The sequence below is a fragment of the Plectrocnemia conspersa genome, unplaced genomic scaffold (genome assembly GCF_051122295.1).
Source record: "Plectrocnemia conspersa isolate PC_06_02 unplaced genomic scaffold, ASM5112229v1 ptg000014l, whole genome shotgun sequence".
In the NCBI taxonomy this organism is placed as follows: domain Eukaryota; kingdom Metazoa; phylum Arthropoda; class Insecta; order Trichoptera; family Polycentropodidae; genus Plectrocnemia; species Plectrocnemia conspersa.
In genome coordinates this window covers 17,894,204-17,918,411 of record NW_028277178.1, presented here as the reverse complement: position 1 = coordinate 17,918,411, position 24,208 = coordinate 17,894,204, and the positions used below count along the sequence as shown (strand labels likewise).

General features: G+C 30.5%; 1 protein-coding gene across 1 annotated transcript; it reads left to right on the top strand.

The window, feature by feature from the left end:
* The first annotated feature begins 1,467 nt into the window (after positions 1–1,467).
* LOC148226415 (uncharacterized) lies at positions 1,468–10,738 on the top strand. The gene is made up of 6 exons (XM_088204605.1): positions 1,468–1,732; positions 4,367–4,560; positions 5,618–5,866; positions 8,364–8,547; positions 10,178–10,350; positions 10,443–10,738. Exons 1-6 carry the CDS (start codon positions 1,468–1,470, stop codon positions 10,575–10,577), a joined length of 1,200 nt encoding a protein of 399 aa, XP_088060731.1. The 3' UTR covers positions 10,578–10,738.
* The last annotated feature ends 13,470 nt before the right edge of the window (positions 10,739–24,208 follow it).

Here is a 24,208-nt window from a genome sequence, read left to right as displayed (position 1 = left end):
TTTCCAATTAATATGGTATAATGTTATTTCCGTTCGAAAATTGATAGCACACAATAAAATTCTATTACTACTAACGAAGAGTGTCACAAAATCGAAAAATAGCTTTTAAGTAAGCCTTTAATAAAATATTTTATTTTTATTTAATGGTATATTTACATTATTTTTTATTTTTTTACTGAGCTGCAATCAATGGTTTTATAAGTTTAAGATATTGGTTTTGATTGCAAGAAATATTATAGTATTCAGTATATATTTTATTATGTAATAAAGTATATGAAAAAGATAAGAAAATTAGGTCAGTATAAACCAAAAATTTCATATCATATATTTCAAATAAAAAATATTATGTTAAAATGTAGTATGAATTAGCTTGAAGCTACAATGTAATAAAATTACGTTAGATTTTTTATTAATTAACTAAGCATCTCTATCTATTATTAAACAAAGAAAACGAAAACACTCGCGAGATAATCCGACAGTATTACCGATTTTACAGATGTTAGGTATAACTTTCAAGATGTTCTCTAGATTAGATTTGAAACATCAATATTGCCATATAGCCCGCATGACGATACAGATTTACACCTGTTTATCTTTCACGATAATTGATATAAAGTAAAATTTCCATTCAGTACAAATTTCCTCAAATATGCGATTGCAAAATTGTGCGAGAGCATGTTACGATTATTTTTTTTTGTTTTTAAATAGTTTGACTATTTTTGTATTGATTGTAGAGGGATTAGATAATTAATCTTTTACTATATAAAGCATAAGTTAACTTTGATGCGGCTTCATTGAAGCTTAGTATACACCCGTAAAGGCAAAAGGTAAGACGATTCGTATGTATTTTTTTTTTAATAATATGTAAACATAGAAAACAAATATTATATACCATTTATTTATATTGGGTTATTTAGTACTATATTATTAATTAATTATTTACATTAATTTTTAATCCATCTTGGTATAATGCTTCAGAAATTGTCTTGAGATATGCTTTTATTTTAATATGTATTACGTTGTAACATATTTTTTTATAAAAATGTTATTTTAATAAGCTGTATGGAATTAGTGGATTAAACTAGATTTAGAGAAGCATATATGTACATATAATACCCCTTTGACTAATAAATGTGCTTAACGCCATTATTATTTTTTTTATCAATTGATACAGACACGTCCATCATTTAAATGATTTTATTAAACACAGATAATAACATTTATATTTTTAAAAAAAAACGTATATTACTTTTACATACGTACATATATTTATATGCTTTAATTATTGCATCAGAACGTTTTCCTCTCGAGCGTTTTTCTCCGCGAATATTCACAATGCCTAATTATTATATTGCGTGTCGAAAATATAGCATCTGGAAGGATGGAAAAAATCTCTTTTTACTATTCTGATCGAGCGTGCTGAAGATTGAGTATTTTTTTGTTGTTGTTAAGGTTTATGCTGCCATTATGGTGAAAGATGATGAAGAACCATTAACGAGTATTAAAAAAGATCCAAATGAGAATGCGGTTTCTGAAATCGAGAAGAAAAACGATGGTTCGCAGAAAGAGGTGCCTTTGATGGAGAGGAAATTCTTTGATCCGATGAGTCAAGGGGTCAGATGGACTGAAAAATACAGCGATAATATTGAATGGTTCTGGAACAATATTCCAGACAAGATTGCAACTTTCATAGCAACGCTGGCCATATTCACATTCGGAGCAACCATCAAAGGTCTGTGAGATTTATTTTTATGTTGTATAGCCGTGATTTTATTTGTATATTTATATTTGTTTCCTCGTAAAGCGTACGTTTTCTACTTCATATGGAGTAATGTTCGCGGCGGAAGCGAGCAGACATTTGGGAAGCTTTATGAAAGTTCAATCACTCATAATATTTCAACTATGAGTAAAATTCCAATAAATGTCACAGTTGGCACATTCGGCATGGTTCATATATTTCAGCCGACAGTTTATGATATTTCGTTTTTCCGCTCTGTCATACTACAATTCATAAACGTGTGATTTAAATTTATAGAATGATAATTTTACGAAAATATTTAGTATATTAGAGGAATGCTTAATGTTTAGAAATTAAAGACAATACGTAATTTAGAAATATAATAAGAACATGGTCAAAAATAACTTAGTATTTGTAATATTTATAAGGCATTTTTTAAAATATGTTATATTTTTTTTATAGTTATTAAGCAAAAACATTTATATAGTAAAACACTATCTGGTAGTAAAAAAATGGCAATTGTTCGCCCTACTAGGCTTCGATGTTTATTGAGCCCTTGGAGTGACGTGATAATGGGTATTATTGTGGTTTGAGTACTGTCTTTTATTTAGAATGCCCTAGTAGTATATTGGCAATACTTTTTTTTTTAATTATTGCTAGTTAAAATTTAGGATAGTCTTAGTTGAGTTTAAATTGTTTCTTTTCCATTATTTCCAATCGAAAATTTGTGATAGTTAAAAAAATCATATTAATGTCAGATTTTTTAATATTTAATAAAATAGATGATTGCTATTTATTATCAAAAAAAGAAGGATCTAATTAACAAAGTTGTTATAAATGAGTTGTGTTAATTTTCCATAACATCTTTTATATAGCTGATTTTTAGCATTAATATATAAATAATTACATTCAAAGTTTTACAAAGGTTTTAAACATTTATTATGTGTGCAATTTAACAGGGAATTATTATCATTAAAATAAATATTTTGTTTATTAAAAAAAATTGTTTTCGTATTGTAAGGCAAATCTTCAGATTTTTCTTCAAAAAATGATTTTTGCAGGAAGTTATTCATAATGCAGTGGCGTAGCTATGGGGGGGGGGGGGGGCGGTAGATGCAGGCCGCCCCGGGCGGCACTTGCTTGGGGGCGGAAAATTCGCGATGGAATCGTCTAGTGTGGTTTTTAACCCTGAATAAACTAAAATTTATGTAAATCAACGAATAGCAAGAGCTTAACAAAAATAAATTTATTATTTTAAGAAATGCTGATTTTATCACCCTGCAAAAAAATGTATGGGGGGGGCGGCAATTTTAAGGATTGCCCTGGGTGGCACATACCCTAGCTACGCCACTGTTCTGATTAATACTCGCTCGCACATAATCTGTCCAACAGTATTGCACAAACAATTCGTTTTATGGAGCAATTATTTTATATATTCCTCATTTTAATTGTCCTCATTTATTCTTAAAAAAATAAATTATTAAAATATGTATATATTTAAAGTTATATTCAAATAGTTTTGCTTAAAATTTGCTTGTTTAATAAATTTAATTAAATAAAAAATGTTTCAAATTGCAAGACTTTAATTGTTTGTCTAGTATTTTTACAGCTTTTAGGCTTTAGACTCTCAAACTTAATTGACCAATCGCCCATTTTTTAATGACAAAAATTTTGATCTAAGCATACCAATGCCCATATATTTTTTAAAATTCACCAAAATTTTCATTTAGTTTGCGCAATTTTAGAATTTTAAATGGCAAGTTAACACAACTTAAAATAAATACAAAAAGAAAATCTTGTGTAAAGGCATGCATTTTTTTAATAAAAAATGCACGCTTTTACATAAGATTTTCTTCAATAAAAGATAATATTTTTTTGCTACTTATAAAATTAAAAATACTATTTATAATTATTATTTGCCTTTTTACATTTATTTGCCATTTACAATAAATATTTTCTGCTTAGAAAATACTAAATGCGACTTATAAAAATAGTATTTGCAATTAAAAATAAATCAAAATAAGTAAGTATCCTAACGGTTCAGGCCTAACCATGTACCTGAAAAATATGATTACATCGTCGACATTCAAAATATCCTAAAAAGGAACAATATTTTATGCAAAAGATATATTCCTTATATTAAATATAAAATGCATAAAATATTTTCGCATTATTGAAAAATAATTTTTTTCCTCACTTCTCCGTCGCCCACTAAATTCTCAGAGCCAGCAATGCCCACCGAGATTCGTCCATCGCCCCTGGTGATTGACATTGCCCACTTTAGACTATTGTCTGTTAAATTACATATTAAAATAAATATTATTACTAATATCAATTGCAAATATTTCCGTAATGAAAAAATCCTATTAAAATATTGTGTGATATTTAATTATGATTCATATTGCACATTGATTGATTTATATTTATAACATATTAATCGGTCACATATTAACATTGAAATAGATCACTTAAATCGATAGTATCAAAACACGAAAACGATAAGATTATCTGAACAGGTGTGTGTCAGTTTATTAATAAAACAGGTGTAGCAGTTCCGTTGATATGCGAGGAACGATGACAGTTCACAAACACGTATGCCCGATATTAATTTGCGAATATAACTTTCAGGCGAATGGGTCATAATATTGGTGACAGCGTTACGACAATGGAATGGAAATTACAACTCCAGCGACAATGACACATCGGCCGAAGTGTCAAACGTATTAACAACGGAGCTGAAAATGGATTATTGGTTGTACTTTTGGTTTATGTCCACGGCTGTATCGTACGTTGTGTATTTCGGAATCGGAGGATTTTTGCACGTGAGTACCTGCATACCGACGTTCGATTAAATTAACGTGCCTGGCAAACATTGGTTTGGACGTTGTTTAATTGATGACGGGTTTGTTTGATTCGGACTACCTGTTTGCATGCTTGATGTTATGTATCTACTGATATATTCATATATCGCACAATGAGTGTAAAACAGTAATAAGTTAAAGAAATACATTTTTTTTAAAGACAATATAATTATATAATTGCCATGTAATTCATTTAAAAAATAATGTACTCATTGTGCGATATTATTATATTATTATATAAGGGATAAATTGTATTATACAATTAGATTAATCTTGGGTCAAAGAATACTTTTGTTTTTAACTGAATATATATATAACACTAAAAAATCTGCGTTACCTTAAAAATTCGCAGCAAACGAGAAAATCATGTTTTTAATGTTAAGTGAAACAGTAATAAAATATATTTTTTCAATAAAAAAACATGTATATTTTGAGTAAAAAAATCATGATTACCCTTTCTAAATATATTATAACAAAATAAAATAGGTTAAACAGGGTTCGCAATTTTGTTTATTTGAAAGGCAAATTATTTCTCTCGAATAGCTTGTATTCATAAGATAATTTAAGAAGCATAATATTGAAATTTCCCGGAACGCTGTTGTTATTTCTAAAGCGTATTCTGATTTTGTTAAGAATACTACAAGATGTTTTCCAAAAAGAGCAAATCCCGCATTAGTTTTTGAATAATAAGATATCATCAATTATGTTATTGAATATTGTCGGCACAATTCATATTATCTAAATAATGATATCATATCGAAAAAATATATAAAAAATAATATAGATTTCAGTGAAAACATCCGACTACTTATGAGCGTGTCAAGGGCTGACAAAATACAAATAGTTCCCTTCATTTCTCTGGATTCTCGACATTCTAGAGAGGAAACATATTCCAGTTTCCACATATGTATATATACATATATATAGAAACGTGTGTTTGTCCCACATTGTCATTAACGTGTCGGCGACAATATAAAGGGACAGTGTTTCTCTAATACGGCGTTAATTTCTTCCGCAGTGGTACTTTTATGTGAGCAGACGCCATTTGGCGGCCGAGTGGAAATTGCAACCGGACAAATGGCTGCCGCCGGAACTGGAACTACACGAGATCATGATCGGGAGCCTAGCTCTCTTCGTCACTGGGACATATTCTGGGACTCTGGCGTGCTACATTTACAATGGAAACCCTTCAACCATATATTACGCATTTGACGAGTACGGTTGGCTGTGGTTTTTCCTACAATTCCCAGTCATTTTCATATACCAGGTGAATATAAATGCGTTTAACGTAAGTAAATTCCTAAGATAATATTATTATTCAGATTTTTTGATTCGCGGAAACTCTTTATTTGGTTTTACTTTAATGCTTGGGTACACAATTTTTAAATGCCAATATCTAATGAACCTTTAAGATGAATAATAAAGATGAGCATAAAACATACATTCAGAATTCAATAAATTAACTATTTTAATTAGTGAAATTCACAAAATATATAGTCTCAAACAATTATTTAAATAAAATATATATGTATTTACAATCCTCGTATTTTATTCAGAAAAAAATACAGTTTTTTAGTAAATAATTTCACTGCAAAAAAATATATTTTGACCAATTAAACATCAACCTTTTTTAAATGAAATAGTTCAAACATTATCTTGGGTAATTATATATTGATTTTATTGTAAAATTAACATAAATTTTTACTTTATTCACTAATTAAAAATTACATCTTAAACAAAAACATTACAAAGAATAAACATAATAAAATTAGTAACTTTTTGACATGCATATTAACTTGTTATTGCGGCAAAACAAAAACTTTTTTATTACTGTGTGGGAGTTAGCAATGATTTTTTTATATTTTTTATATCAACTATTTTAAAAGTCACCAGTCGTCTTAAAGATTGGGTTGAACTATTGGAGGTCTATGGTATGCACCAGTGCCCGGCAAAGTTTGTTTACAAAAAAATTCCGTTTGTGCCATAGATTACTTTAATGGTGCAATTCAACGAAAAATATGTCCGATATGACTAGGGCTTTCGAACCGGGTAGAACTGAAACCGGGTACCCGCCATGTTTTTCATGGAACCGAAAACCGGGTAACTTTCGACGGGTATCCGGTTATTTCATTTAAATATTTTTTTCCGATTTAAAAATAAACAAATTTAAAAATACATTTTAAAAATTTAGAATCCACTGGCAAAAGAAGTCCAGTTTTGTAAAATCTGTATAATTATTTTTATGTATTTGATTCGTTAGTGTTTTTAAAATACTACTTTTTACAAAGAGAACATCACTAAAATATACTTTGTTTCTCTACCTACATATGATACATATAATAAATACAATCATCTAATTTCTTTTATAATTGTAATAAAATTTATTTCCTCTGTATTTTTCATGTGAAATTTGTATTATTATTGCCAAATATGTGTCAAAATTAATATTTCGGTTTTGTACTGTAACACATGTAGAGTATGCTCGGGATAAGGATGCCGGTTTGTTATTGTGTGCGTGTACATGTATATGAGAGGGAGAAGCGATGTAGCGTGTACTTTGTTGTCTCGCTTTCTCTTTTAAGGACAGTCGCTGATTCGTCGACGCTGGTATTCGTCATTAAAGTGCAGTGTGGCACAGAAGTTCGATCTTCTCTAGTGATTTATTTTAAATAATTTTGTGTTGATATTAAACCCAGATATGCCCACTGTCCCATGGGTAGGTCACTAAACTCGTGCCACTGTTTTTTATTTATAAATGAAATTTTTGATATCATGGCTTCAAATATACACTGTAAGTTATTCGTTCTCTTACCCGTAGATTAAAATATTTTAATTATTTTTCCATTAATCCCTACGTTGTTGGTTTTTTTACACTATTCTCTGTAGGGCTTAAAAAAGTTATTATTCTTATCGTTGCGCCAATGATAATTTTTTAATTTATTCAATGGATTCTAATGATTTAATAGAGTCGTCGAGCCATTAAACAATCTGCGAATAATTTCTTTCCCCATTTTATATATTATTGCTTTTGAAGAATAGCTATAGACTTCATTATTTTTTTGACTAGTGAAAGATTTTGAATTTTGCAAATATTTAATTAATGTCATCAATGTCTGGTTTCTTCGATTATATAATATATTTTTAATTGTCCGTTGAAATTTCCAACTTAACTCAGATGTATGTATGTTAAATGAACATATATTTTATTTTTAAATAAAAAAATTAAATATTCTGAGCGAAATTGTTTTGAGCCACACAGTTCACGCACACAATAACAAACCGGAATCCTTATCCCGAGCGTACTCTACGTATGTAGTATGTAAGTATATGTATATACATATGTACATACCGATGGAATGTAAAAATATTTCGATTGAGTAAAGTATTAATAATTACATAATATATTGATTTTATTTCAATACACTATTTTTTTAAAAATTATATTAATTATTAAAGTAAAATTAAATATATCACGTCATATTTAATCAAAGATTCAAATATAATAAAATTGGACTCTTAACGGCTTACAAAAGTAGTTTATTTAATAGCTTACAAAAATTACCCGGAACCGAACCGGGTACCCGGTTCTTCCTCAAAAATACCCGTATACTCGGGTAATGAAGTAGGCCGGGTATTTGGATGCCCTAGATATGACGTATACCAGTCGAATGCTTATCATAACAATTAGGGGAAAAAATGATTTTAAATAATCCCGCATACATTTATGCTTATATATTATTAACATCGACTGTTTATGCTTTCAGGATTATACGACTTACGTGATGCATAGATTATATCACACACCTTTCTTCTACAAGAACTTTCACAAGCTCCATCACAAGTACAAGCAGCCAACTGCTTTCTCGGTCACAGCAATACACCCTGTTGAGATAATGCACATTCAGCTCACCATGTGCCTGCCGCTCTTCACCGTGCCGGTGCACTGGCGTGAGTAATAAGGAACATTTGTATTGTGTCACCTAGACGCTTCGATGTTATCGTTGAAGTTCTAATGACGAGGGATGAGCGTGGCAATCAAAGTAGAGTTACGTTTAACGATAAATTTTTAGTTAGAGGGTATTGTACTAAGATTCGATTTCATACACCTTATTTTATAGTGATTCTTTCAGTGACAGATCAGTGAATATTTTATCTTACATGATTCGATAAATTATATTTTAAACATATATAATTATTTCAATAACTCAAGAAAACATTATTATTAAAGTCACGCTCCTATATCGATATCGACAAGCTAATATACTAATAATAATCTAACAGAAAAAAATATTTGTGCGAAAATGCGGTGTTGTTTTGGTCTCATATTGCAATATTTACCAATAACCATTTCCGATGATGAGATGAGAATCGGACACGAGAATTGGACGTGTAACATTATCCAAAAGACTTTTTGGAAAAGAAAAAATATAGAGAAGATAATACCCTATCTTAGTAGATATCCGATTCTTTGTGTTTGTGTGTGTGTGTAGATAGATATATTTTATTTTATTTCCACTCGTACAATTTTCTCAGTCATTGACTCTAGTCGGTGTTTATACTTCTTCCACGTTCGTATTGAGAAGCAGGACCAAATCAGCAACGACGATATTATTGCGAGGCATGGCTCGTAAGGATTTCGGCTAATGTGGAAAGTTTGTTTTACTGCCGGTCTCGCGTAATTCGAAACATGACGTCACGTCACGGACAACTATCTCAAATTTAAGGTTTAGGATTAGGGAGGCAAAGTTGAGTTTGAACGGCAAATGATCCGATACTAAATACGGTTTGATATTTTTCGCAGAAAGTCTCGAAAATAAGCCATAAAGATGTACCACTGGTAGATCTAAGAGAAACTCAGGATTGAAAAACACTGATATATCAACATACACATTAGCATATTATCATTGAAATTACTCGTAAATCACGAGTTTTTGTCTCCGAAAACAACACAAAAAAACTATCCCGGACGTTATGAATAAAATAAAAATGAACAAAGCTTTCATTGTTTACGAATGTATGAATGTTCAATGTTTCCGCTTTTATTTAAGTGCGTGTGTGCCGCGGACTTTTTTTAAAGAGAGTTCAATTAAACATATAACTTATTTCTAGAAAAATATAATTATTTATATATACACATTAAATCAATGAAAAAATATAATAACCAATAATTAACCATTAATATACATCAAAATAATTATTATTAATTTTGAAAGTAAACTTATAAAAGATACGACAGTATTTTTTAATAGCAAAAAAATATAATTTTGATGCAGAAATGAGACCAGGCAGTGAGCTATATTTTACTCAGAGGCTTCAAGTACAACTAAGTATTATATATTTTGGAGCAGTGTCATAGTTTTGTGACGGCTTTTTAGATGACTCCAAAGCGTTTAAGAACTCGTTAGAGAACTATACTGTTCATTTGCTATCCTTTATCCTCATGTCTCTAATTATTTTTATATTCTTTAGAGATAATTTTTTTTACAATATTTTAATATAATTAAAATAATGCAATAAATATAAATCATAAAGTGTATGTTCATATTTATTATAAAGTATAGAATTTGTGTTTTTTCAGTTCCATTCTACGTAATCGCATTATATACATACTATCACGGAATTATCGATCATTCCGGAATCAATTTCAAAGCTTATTGGTGGCAGCCTTGGCAACCTGACGCCGAGTTCCATGACAAACACCACGAGTTCTTCCACGTCAATTTCGGATTCAATATCAACTTGTGGGATAAGGTTGGCATAATTTCATAACAAGAACTTGCCTCTAAATTCAATATCGACTCGTGTTTTATTATCATATTCCCCGACTCGTATATTTTTTATAGATACACGGCACGACGATCAAGAAAAATCGAATCTACAACGAGGAAACATTCCACAACCCTGACTCAAAGCCGATTGCAGATAAGGAAAAGGCCGACGACGGCGAAAGTCGGAAAGATAGCAAGAAAGTAACGTGAGAATTTTTCAGAGGAATTCCACTCGTTATCGTCGACTGTGATCGATAATATTTATCGGCATTTTTTCTATATAGTCATCTAAGATTACGGCAAAAATATTATTCGATGACTTTGCACGATTGTTGGTATTTAATTTATACGTAGTTTTATACAATATTCAATATATAATTATAATGTTTTTTATTTTTTTATAATTAAATTTATTATTCAGAAGTATCTATTTATTGTTTTAATGTGATATATGTACGTGACTAATATTGTCTTTTAAACAAATCATTTTACAATGAAAATATATTACATTACTTAAGCTTTTGTGGATTTTTTTATATCAATTTACCTTATTAATTTATAATATCAATAATTTTTATATAGGCTCTCAATATTTTTTATGAAATGATATGTAATATATTTTTTTTGTACTCTTTAATATATTTCTATAATTTACATTATATCAAATTAAAAAAAACACTATAGAAATAAAGCGTTTTCTTAATTTCTAATTTCTTCAGTTATATATGTAAATAAATACATATCTGGGGTACCTCAAAACAGTGAAAAACTGACGACCGTACATGTACGGCGATACAGCTGAAAGGGTTGAGTAAATATATATGAAAGATATGTAAATTAAATTAATACATTAACAATAAAGCTCTAAATAGTTTTTATTTAAATTACCAAGCAATGGAAGTAATTGAAAATAATATAAAAAAATGAGTAATAAGAATTCCATTATATGCTTAATAATAATAGTCTGTTTGTGAGTATTGTTTTTTCTCAATATTTTATCATAAAAATGTAAAATGATGATTTCTCGTTTCTTGAGATATTTCAAGACTTGAGAATTCACATAAAATATTTTTTTGCTAAAATTGTTTGACAATAAAAGTTTTATGATCGACTCTAGGTGCTACGGTTAGTAAACATTTAGTTTTGACAACCTTGAAAAAATGCTGGTTAAAAAAAAATAATAATGCAAATAATTATTATTCGTTAGTTACAAATTTAATTATATTATATTTGAAAATTTTTTGAGAATTCTCAGTAAACATTTTTTTGTTCAAAATTAAATTTAGTTAACATTTTTTTAATTTAGATGACAAATATTAATTTGAATTCATTAAATTCACAGCTGCATTTATAGCAAGTTAACAAAGCAAGAAAACAACGTTTGACGATAAAAGTTTTATGACCGACTATAGGAATTACGGTTAACAAACATTTGGTTTTGGCTTCTTTGAACAATTGCTAGTTAACAAAAAATAAAAATGAAAGAATTAACATTAGTTCATTTATGTTTTATTTATTAAATATAATCTAATTCACTTGCATATATATTGACCCAAATTGTTGTAAGCAAAATCATTAAAAATATTTTTGATATACAAAAATATATACTGTAATATTATTATATATAAATACTGAATATTACATATATTTTTTATATGTACAAATTTCACAAGAACTCCCGAGAAATTGCAATAATTTTATCATTCCTCGAAAAATGAAAAACATCAAGAAATGAGAACAACTACTTGTGAATCATATTGTAAAATTTATTTAAAAAAATAAAAATTCTATTCTAATATATTTTTTAAATAAATCATAAATTTACCATTAGATAATTTGCAGTGTTGCTTTCAGTAGAAATTGAGTTCTTGAATCATATATTTATGATTGCTTGCAATTTTTAGAATATACCATTAAAGTGACACTACTAAGTGAGTGAGCCATTGATGTGCGAATATATTAAAGTAAATTAGGTACATTATCTAGCGTGTATGCATATTTTTTAAATCCAATGATTGAAATGAAGATCGCATCCCATTATTTTGATACTTATGCACAAACAGATAGAGAGAGACGCTCTCAGCCGGCACTAAATAATGAAAATATATTCAGGACGAAGTGCAGCGTCGGAAGAGGCGAACTTGGGTCGCTGCTTACGAAAAGGCCAGTAAATTTTTTTAAAGCAAAGTTATTCACCGCCTGGGACGAGAGTGATCGCTCTGTATTGCTCTGCAGGGGGACACCATGACCTGTACAATCGCAGGGTTCGCGATTTTATGACTAATTTTTCCGCGAAACGAAATAAGACGGGTGAAATATGGAAATGGCAAAAATAATAAAAAAAGTGACGTTTGACGTGTTTATTCAAAGTTGAGGAAACTGTGGATGTGACACGCGGTGGCGAAACTCGCATGATCAACTTCAATTAATCAAAAAGTTTGGCTCGCGAAAACAAATAAAAATTCCCGGTCCCATTTATATATGACGTCCGTAGCTCTATTTGTTATTTGTTTGCTATGCATAATTTATTTAATGTAGGTTGTTATGTATTGTGTATGATATTTAAGAGACTTTACGTAATTTAATCTTAACGACTAAAACAGCGGTGTAATAAATGTCGTTTCAATTGTAAAGGTGCGTCAAGATTTTGTCTCGACGATGAATAGAAACCGTTAAATATAGAATGTTTCAAAAGTCACTGTATAATTAAAAAAATATGTAAATATTTAAGCAATTTACTAGACCAGTGGTCGGCAAACTTATTGGCCGAAGAGCCAAATATGTACATTACAACGATTCAAAATAGTTCTAAGAGCCAAATCTGTTTTTTAATTTAGTAAACCTTTATTATAATTTTAGACCTTCATTAAATTACGGGTACACTGAATAAAACTTGATTTTACACTTAATAAAGATTTATTCGTTGATAAACAATAATATGAAAGTAAGGTATCCATAAATTTAAATCATGACAATGACTGACAAACACTTAATGTGAACAATGTCGTTGCATCTCCTTGGAAAGTTTCAGTAAGTCAGGTTTATATGTTGTTGTTTTTAATTTTAGGCATGATTCCAGGTTCTCATCAATAAGACAACTTCTCAGTTTACTCTTGATAAAGTTCATGCTTGAAAAGGATTGTTCGCATGAATATGTAGAACCAAAAAGGGAAAGAACAGCAAACGCAAGTTTTTTCAGCTGATCGTAAGTCAGGAATACTATTCCAGACGTTGAAAATGATCATGTCTTCATTCTCCAGGTCTTTCAAAGCAGACCACTTGTGTTGTGAACTAAGATCACATTCGTTCTTCAATATTTCCAAATCAATACAAAGAAGTTGAAATTTGGAGCTCTATATTTCCTTGTTTTTTAAATCCTGCAATTGTATTTCAAATTTACAATGTCAATGCCAAAAGGAGAAAATTTCAACTCAGTTATTATAGCATTAAGAGGATTTTTGACGAATGCTAAGGTCGCTTTGCTGTTTTTAAACTCCTGAAACCTGCTGAGAAATGCTTCCCTCATATTTAAAATTATTGTTTTGAAATGGTGTTTGTCAAAAGAGGAATTATTTTCTTGGCGATGCTTCAGCAGGCTCGGAAAGTGAAACAATGTTTCCCTTTTAAAATCTTGAGCAAAAAGGGATAAGTTGTTTTCAAATGAAATGACTTCTTCTAACATCGAAAAAATTGTGTTTCCTTTCCCTTGTAGTTTACGGTTATGCTGATTTAGATGAGACGTAACGTCTACCATGAAATGAAAGTTTTGGATCCACTGATTGTCTGTAAGTTCTGGATAGTGAACATTCTTCTCAAGAAGAAATGCTTAAATTTCTGGCAATAGGGACGCGAAACGTTTTAAAACGTTCCCTCTTGATAACCATCGAACCTTGTTATGAAGTAAAAGATCAGCGTACTCACTCTCCATTTTAACTAAAAATTCTTTGAATTGACGATGATTAAGAGCTTTAGCTACAATGGAGTTGATGATCGTGCTCACTAATCCCATAACTTTACTAATTTCTTTCGGAAATGTCTGCGCACAAAGTGCTTCTTGGTGAATAATGCAATGATATACCAATATCTCGTGATTATTTTTTCTTTCAAAATGGCAACAAACCCTTTTCTGACGCCGGTCATACTTTTGGCCGCCAAATACGCAGATTGACAGCTGTCATACTACTACGCTGCGCTGCGCCCCTTCCGGACGAAACAGGTACTACGCTCACGCACACATTCAACGTTGCATGGAAAGGACACTTGACCAGAATTAGCGCCCGAGCCCGTGGATATTTGTGCCAGAGCCGCACTCAAGGAGCCAAAGAGCCGCATGCGGCTCCGGAGCCGAACTTTGCCGACCCCTGTACTAGACGTAGTGAAATTGTTATTTTAAAATATAATATAAATCAATTTATATTAATGTGACATCAATCATAATTGTCTCCTTAGACGATGCGAGAAAAGAGTAAGCGAAGTTTTACTTTCCTAGCATTAGTAAAAATTAAAAATTAAATAGTTCTAAATCTGATCAATGCTATTAAATAAAATTACAAGAATATAAAGTTCAGACATTAAATTTAGAGAATCTCTAGTTTTAATAGTGTTTATTAATTTTTCTTATATAAATTAGGTACGGTAGAAATAGCAATAATATTATCAAAACTTGTAGAGGATTATTGCTTTTGTTATAAGTACAAAAAAATCTGTATTTTTTTAGTTTATTAGTGAAAATTAATTCTAAAAAATGCGCTATTGAAAATCCAAAAAAATAGGCTGATAAAAATTAAAGCTATCTTTACACTCTTTGACGACGCATTATCAGGTTTTACTATAGAAACATTGTGCTTGTAGTGTGTATTTTAATGTTCATGACAAGTTCTTTTAGTGATTAGTTGATTTCCATTTAATGACCAGCGTAAATGTAAAAAAATAGAAGTATGAATTTAAAGTAAAAATAAGTGACGTATATGGAACGTAGTGGAAGAATATCTGTTGTTTGTCACAGATGAGCTCGTGCAAAAATTATGAAGATAAGTCGTTTTGATAAACCAGATAAATATTTGCAAAATTGGTTATTAGGTTATTGTTAAAAAAATATTAAAATTCAATAAAAATAGGACAAAATAATAATTACAGTTCTATAACGCTGCAAATTATTTATGTCACAAAAAGCTAATAAAACACATACTATTTCAACAAAATTGTTTCGAGTGCTACCCTGCGGTGCATTGACACCGAGACTGATTTAAAAACAGGGCCGGCTCGGCTCCAGGCGCCCGGCGTCTGAATTATAGCGGCCATATATAACGTGGAAATATTTTTTGAAAACCACCATCGCATTTTCCGTTATAATAGCTGCGATGGCTTTTCCAAATTTTGCATGATTTATTTTAATTGTGTGAGAGATCCTTGAATCCGTTGACTAATTTCAAAGTAAAGTTGTGATTGCAACATAGGAATAACATCAAAGCCTGTCAATTGGTATGGAATGCACTAACGTTGATTATGTTTCGCTTACTAGTATATAGTATTTGGTTTTGATTTAATTTTGACGTTCACGTTTTGTGTCAGATTCAGCAATGGCGGGTTTCGACGGATACGTCAAAGTTGGAATATCAATTTGTAAATTAGCGATCAAAGTGGAGTTGTGAAATTATAATCGTGCTGTGTATTATTTGCAAATGGTTATAATGTAATATTAAAATACGCCTAAGTTCAACAGAAAACAATTTTTATCCTGTATCAGTATAAGATATAAGATAAAAAGCTTTAACTTGTCTAGTTTGATAATCCTCAACTTTAGAGGAAGCGCAAAAATATGCAGCTTTTAATAATTCATTAGGTTTAGTTATAATATCAGTTCTTTTCCCAAGCAAAATTTTCCCTAGTTAATTTACGTATACTATTTATAACTAATTTTTAGTCATTGAGGCAATGAAGTTTTTAATAATGGATGGAAAAAATAACGATCGTTATGTGTAGAATAAACAAATTTACAAGAAAAGTTTAGAGAGGCAAATAAAATTATGTTGTACTATTAAAAAATCAAAGATTTAATAATTAATATATTTATAATTAATACATTATTTTAGAAATAAATTTTGCTGCCGAATCAGATTTTCATGCGGCATGTCAAGACCATTTATCCACTGCGCTATAAACAGCAAAGTTTCAATTTATCCGTCAAAGTTTGGATATCAATTGTGGATTAGCAATCAAATTTGAGTTGTGTTGTGTATTGTTTGAAAATGGCTTTTAAATATATGAAAATAAACATTTTACATATAAAATTATTTTATTGCTATGTAATGAATTTTATATAGCTAGAATATTGCAGATAAGTGCACCGTAAAAAGGAGACATCTCAAAGCTGAATTGAATTTGCATGACTGGTTTCGTTGCAGCACGAAAAATTTTCTTCAAAGCCTCAAAGACCGAGATAAGTATAAAATTCTTGATAATAATAAACAACTGATCTTTGAACTGGATATGAATTAAAAATTTATAAATAAAAATATGACATGATTATTTACAATACAAATGTAATTTAATTAAAATAAAAAAAACAGCAAATAATTTGTTTCGGTATTGTTACGCCATAGATTTATGTTAAATATAAAGATACACATATTTTGATTTAATTAATTTGCGATTTATATACGTATGTATAATATAAGGGTATTTAATATATTGAAGATACAAAATATTAGTTAAAGCGATTATAGACGATAAGCTGTACATTCGAAATTGTATTCGCTATGAAGATTAAGAAGGGCCACATAAATAAACCCTCACTTCTATTCTAATACTCAATTTAAATCCTTTTTCATATTGTTAAATAAATTAAATTAATTTAAACACTAGATACAGTAAAAAGCTTCTAGCACCTATCGCTAAATAAATAATTTATTTTATAATTCACACTAGCAATCATTCTATTGTATCATATTATAAATTAAAATATAAAGTCTAATAAAGATGTTTATTTTTATACATCTGTATTTTAAAACTATAAATAGCATTTTCTATCTTATTGGTTAAAATTATATTTTCAATAAACTGCAATTACACTCGCAATTATTTTATTAAAATATTTATAGCTAGTTGCAGTGCAGTTTTTGTATAATTAAGTTTAATTTTATAAAAAAAATCATTTTAAAACTTTTAAAAGTGAAGATGCAGTGGTAAATTTATTTTTGTATCTTTTTAACAATAAGTCGTTTATACTTAAGTATTTATTTTATATTTTATTTAGAAAAAATTGTGAGGTTCAATTGAATGCATAGAGAAATTATTTTTATAAATTTTATTTATAAAGATTTATTACATTAAATTCTCGATACAAATGGTTATTTTTTCCTAAGCTGCTGGAAAAACGCTTTGGCGGTAAAGGGAGCTGAATAAATTAAAAACGATATGAGCAAGGTCAGGCTATATGGTGGATGCTCGAGGGTTTCCCATTAGAGATTTTCCAGCGTATTGGTTATAAGTTTCCGACTCGAATAAAGCACATCTAAACCAAATTTTGTCCAATAGGAGAGCACAAAATACAATTATCACTCCTCAGAAGTCAAAAATTCACGTCAAAAGCAATAAAATCGTGCCGTTGCCGTCGCAGTGGGAACGCTCGTTACCGAGCGTTCCCACTGCGACGGCGCCGACACGATTTTATTGCTTTTGACATGAATTTTTGACTTCTGAGAAGTGATAATTGTTTTTGCGCTCTCCTATTGACCAAAATTCGGTTTGAAAATACTTTGATCAGCCTTTTTATATTATAAGTCCATAGTAATATCGATAAGGATAGCTATCATATTTTTTAAACATAGTGTAATATCGAAATGCAGACAAACTATGGAGCAACTGAGGGATGGGTTAGCTTAGTTTTTTATTTTGGACTTGACCAAATGAACGTTCTAAAACTATAAGTAGTTTTAGAACTTTCATTAGATTAGGTTTGGGTTTGAACATCAAACGGACGTTTCGCAACTGTTAAATTGAGTTTCATAGACATTTTAGAGCAGCTTATTAGCGCCTATCAGTTAAATTATATCATCGCTAGTAGAAATATATATATCTACTGGTAAAAATGTATTTGGACTTAACTAGTGAAAGTATAACTTTATTTAAAAATACACATTCACTGTAACATTTGGATGTAAATAAATAATGATAAGTATGTAAATATATATATATATATATATATATATATATATATATATATATATATATATATATATATATATATATATATATATATATATATATATATATATATTACTAAATATAGAAAAGTTAAAATCATATTATTTTACTAGCACCTGCCAGATAATTTATATTTTCACTAGTTTAAATATGTATCTACTGGTAAAAATGTATTCAGATATGATTTTACTGAAATTACATATAAAAAAAAATATTTTTGGAATAGATTCGAGACTGTTTTTTTTAGATTTTTTTTTTAGAAATAAGCAAGGTGAAACTGAATGTATTATTTATTTATTTTGCTTCATTAAATCTAGTTGTCGAATTACTGATAATACAATCTATAAAAACTTTAAATTTGTATAATTCAGCTGATGCTGTTGTTGATTTTTCGTTATTTATTTGAACATCTAAATTTACTGTTACTAATTTACATTCGTTAAATATTTACTCTCAAAAAACTACAATCTGTCCCTTTGAATAATAATGTTTATTGTGAAAGTACTACCTAGAAAGTGGGCGCCTTTAAAGGCAATGTTCCGCTCATTTTGTTTATTGTATAATATGTATAAAAAGGGGTAAAGGAACATATACATCAGTATATAGGTACATCTCAAACAATTTTAATTTAGTTCAGATTCATTATTTGAGGTCGGTTTTACTTTTTTTATAAATATATTTTTGCTATGATATTTTCCTCTCACTCCTCCTCTCAGAAGACATGGACATAGTGTGCTTAGCTGATTTGTTTTAAAGCGACTTTTCCTTATAAATTAAAGAAGTGTAATTTACACCAAAATAGTCCTAGAATATGAAAGAAAAAATCGATGGATTTTCTTGGGAATTCCTTTCTCATCCATCGTATTTTTCAGACATTGCTCTATTGAGATCTCTGCAACATTTTTTAGGTGTAAAAATATATTTTACAAAAACGGATATTAAAAACGACTTTATTAAGTCCAAAAATACAGATATAAAAAATTATATATATAATATAATAAAGGAATTACACGTTTTAATTTTTAACGCATTTAACACGCACCTTAAAAAACGCAAAGACTAATGAAACAACCTGATTTTTAATGTTAAATTCAGATAAGGTTAAACTTTTTTGAAAAATATAGGCATTTATTAAGCACAGAACGGATTTACACAATAATATTCTGTATCAATGTATGTTTCTATTAAATTATAATAAAAATCGGTAAACTGAATTAAAAAATGACAATTGTGTTTTCATTATTAAAAATATTTAAAAAAGAAAATAGTATTTGCAAATTTAGTATCTCATAATCAGAACAAGTCTAATCGTCAAGTTTTATTTAATAATCAAACACAATACTCGCAAAAAGGCTTATTTTACATATTTTAGATGTCTGATTTGCTAAAGAGTTATAAATATAATAAATATACAAGATTTACAAGCAAGTTTAAATGAAAAGTTAATGGAAATAATTTTATATTTGACATAATATAAAAGAGGAAATAATGAAAACTTGGGATGTCATTTTTATAACTTTATATTCCAAATATAATAGTAGGATATCTTAAAAATTAATTAAATACGAAAGAGTTTAAGAAATCAAATAACCAATACAACTTGTTTCCTTTTATAATTGCGCCACTAACTATCGCTATCCTATTATGAGGTAAGAAGGATAGTTAGTACTTGTAGTACTAAAACCGCTTTATTAAAAAATTTACGTTGTTACTTCATCTGATTATTCAAGCGCCAATTACAACTATAACTATAAGATGGACACATTTATCTATGATATAAATTGATAACTAATGTAGTGTTAATTCAAAACAGTTTCTTTTAAACTCTGAATTTATCTTCTTAGTAAAAATATTATAAAATGGGTCAAAGAGATGCATACAATATTTCTTTTGCTCTTTGTGGGCTTTGAAGTTAAAACTTGTGATAAAAAGATTACTTGCGGTAAAAAGCACACCTATCATAAATATATTTACATTATCTTTTTTATAATTTTGGGTCAAAAAATTTAATATGGTGTGACGTTTTTTTTTAAATAAAAATTTAGATAGGACGCGGAGCGACCGCGACGGCAATAAATCTCGCGAGCGCGCGCGCTCTCGTATTTATCAACGTTGTAATACAGCGAAACCGTTTCAGTGTTGACAAAAGCTTTAATCGCTGCGAAAGTTTTCCGCGCCGTATGTGTCCGTTAGTGAGAGTGTGCGGAAAATATGAAGCGAAATATAATGAAATAAAGAGTTGTCGAGTCCCGTCCGCGTGCCAAGCGTAAGTCCCATCGGGGAAGCGCAAAGCACAATGCCGCCGGAGTCAAGTAAGTGGAAAACCGCGCCCTAAGTGCCTTTATGCTTTACGGCCGGGCAAAACTCGAATGCCAATAAAAACCGACCGACACACGCTGCATACTTCTTATTACCTACTTTGCAGAGCTTTCTTGTTTTAACAGGAAAGAAAACGATTTTTAATACGGGCGATTGTCCATTATTGAGAGAGACGAGGAAACAAATACCAACAACTATAAACCTTCATGATTTACTATCGACTGTGAGTTAAAATATTTATTTATAGCTCATTACCATTTAAATAATTATGTATGACTGTCGTTAGTTAGGAAGACGAATATTGAAATTCAAATAAACGAATTCATCTTAGCACTTAGCACGAAGAAAAATCAGATATACTCGATGATACATATAATGAACATGGTGAGGGTTTCAACCACTTGTAAAATATGTTATAATTCATTATAACATATTTTACATTAAAAATTAGACCACACACAGTATTTTCACAGCAATAGAATGATTTTCAGAACGATAACCAACCAATTTCGTTAATAATTTTAAATATATCACAGATCACTTGATAATATATCCATTGCGAGACATTAATCACTTACAAGAATCGTTAAAAAACTACTCTTTATTTGGAAAGGAGGCACAATAGATAATACGTTTTATTCTGCGCATAAAATTATTTTACTCTATTCTTTGGTTACCGACTACCAGACCAACAATCTAGAGCGTTTATCTTTTAAGGCGTATTTTTTTGTGAGTGTGTCTAAGAAGCAAGCGAATTTTTATTTTTTATTTTTTTTATTTTTTTTCGATTAAATTAAGACCATCGTGGCCTAACAGGTTACCCCAATGCGCCACGATGGTCGAAAGCAAATTATAAATTTATAAAACATAAAAAAACGTATATATATATAAATAAATATAACAATACTTAAACATAACAAAAAAAATTATAAAATATTAAAATTAAAAGATATAAACCGGATCAGATCCTCGTAGCTAACATTAAATAAATCAATTTGCAATGCCAGCGTAGTAAGGAGCCGTATGGCCACAGCTATAGGCGAGTCGGCAAGTGCGGATGTCCTAGCCCTAACTGCCATCAAAAGAGGTCTCGATCGTGATTCTCGAAAATGTTCCGGAACCCAAAACTGGAATTCCTCGAGAATAGCTGGATTGTCGACAGCACCTTTTAGTAATTTGAAAAAAATGCTTAGCGACATGCAGCTTTCTGCGAGAACTCAGCGAATCATATCCCAACGCCCCTAAAAGAAAGGCGCTGGGATATAAGTACGGATAATAACCAAATGTCCTTTTGTAAAGGTATCTTAAATACCTTTTTTGAATATTTGGCTATTCGGGGATTCCAAATTATAGATCCCGATTCAAGAATGCTACGAGCTAAGGTGTCATAGAGGATGCGAATAACTGACGGATCGTCAAAGTGAAAGGCATTCCTCATAACAAAGCCGAGCATCTTGGAAGATTTATCACAGACGTCGTGTATGTGTAGAGAGAACCTCCATTTGCTCTCGAAAGTGATTCCGAGATCTTTAATGGAAGTTTCTCTAGTCAAAATGTTACCACCGAGATGGTAGAAATAAGCTGATGGCGAACGGGATCGAGAAAATGACACAGTATGGCACTTTCCGACACTAAAGGGCAGACGGTTAACGGAAGCCCATCTCCACAGAGAGTCTAAATCACTTTGTAGAGAGAAGGAGTCCGCAACAGATCGAATGCATTTATATAATTTTAAATCATCTGCGTACAGAAGAAAACTTGAATTTTTAATTGCTGTATTTATGTAATTAATAAATAACACAAAAAGCAGAGGTCCCAAATTGGATCCTTGAGGAACCCCCGAAGGGGTAAAATATTCTTTTGACAATCGGCCACCATAGGTTACAAACTGTCTACGATTGCTTAAATAACTCGAAAATAACCGAGTTAAATTATCTGAGCAACCGAGGTTTGACAATTTTTTTAATAATAACGTATGACAAACTTTGTCAAAGGCTTTCTCAAAATCTGTATACACGACGTCTACTTGAATTCCGGCATCGAGAGAAGTTGTCACCGTTTTGGTGAACGACAGAAGATTAGTAACAGTGGAACGGGCAGGACGAAACCCGTGCTGTTGGTCTAATAAAACTTGCTGAAAGTGATTGTAGAGATATTTATGAATAATTATTTCAAATAATTTAGCAGGAGCTGACAACACTGCTACTGGTCTATAATTCTTTATATATAATTTGTCACCCTTTTTATGAATAGGGGTGACTTTTGTGCATTTCTATAGATCAGGAAATGATGATGTTTTGAGAATCAGATCATAAATACATTTTAGAGGAGCAGCGAGACTGACTTCGCAACCCTTCAAAATAAAATCGGGAATTAAATCAGGTCCAGAAGAACGCCCTGTCTTTAATTTATTAAATCCGTATTTAAGATCTGAGTGCTCAGTTTCTTTGATGGTCAGTACTGAAGACCAAGAACATGAAGTAGGAAGCGACTGAGCAGAAGTCGAAAAATATTCCTCGAAAACAGAACGAAAATATTGCGCAAAACCGTCAGCAATATTTTGTGAACCATCCAATGTTTTATCGTCGAGGTTCATCACTTTCGAATTCCCAAAATACATGCGTTAGAGCGCCACAGTGACGTCACGATGACGTTTCACGCCGGTGCCGAAATCAGTTCCACAAATACTCACAGGCGGCGCTTCATACGCGGCTGCAATCGCGGGATCAGTTAGTCATAGATTGGATGATGTTGGACAAAAACAAGATATACCAAAATGAGAACAAATCAATACAATATCATTAAAAAAAGGTTAGGTTGTTTGGTTCTATAGTAAAAGTCAGCGCGAGCGGTAGCGAGGCGCCTCCAAGACGACGCTAGAAAGAGACGAGTGAATGCTAGAAAGAGACGCGAGATGTGACGTCGACATGGCGCCCTAATGCATGCATTATGGAAATGCGCCTACAGTTAACCAGAGTTGTCTCGAATCAGCAATATAAAATATGTGACATTTAGGCACAAAAAAGGAGAGGAAGAGAAGGAGGGGTGAAGCAAAGTTGCCAAGTTAGTAGTCGATTCTTTAATATTTAAATTTCACTAAGATTCATGGTATTTCATAGAGATGCTTTCAGCTGCCCCCTCCCCAAAGTACGTCTTTGGTGAGAGTCACAGCAGCAGAAACGAGCCAAGACACTGCATGGATACGACACACATCAGCATATCACCCAGAACTATAACGGGAACGACCGATCCTAGCTACTCCACAAAATTACAGCCGACAATAATTCAACTCAACACTCCAGCAAAGACTCCTAGAC

What these genes read in the sequence shown, in the direction of transcription:
- LOC148226415 (XM_088204605.1), top strand. Translation starts at nt 1,468, where the DNA reads ATGGTGAAAGATGATGAAGAACCATTAACGAGTATTAAAAAAGATCCA. An exon ending in GAATCGGAGGATTTTTGCAC is followed by an intron (nt 4,561 to 5,617) that starts GTGAGTACCTGC and finishes TTTCTTCCGCAG; the next exon opens with TGGTACTTTTATGTGAGCAG. An exon ending in ATATCAACTTGTGGGATAAG is followed by an intron (nt 10,351 to 10,442) that starts GTTGGCATAATT and finishes TATTTTTTATAG; the next exon opens with ATACACGGCACGACGATCAA.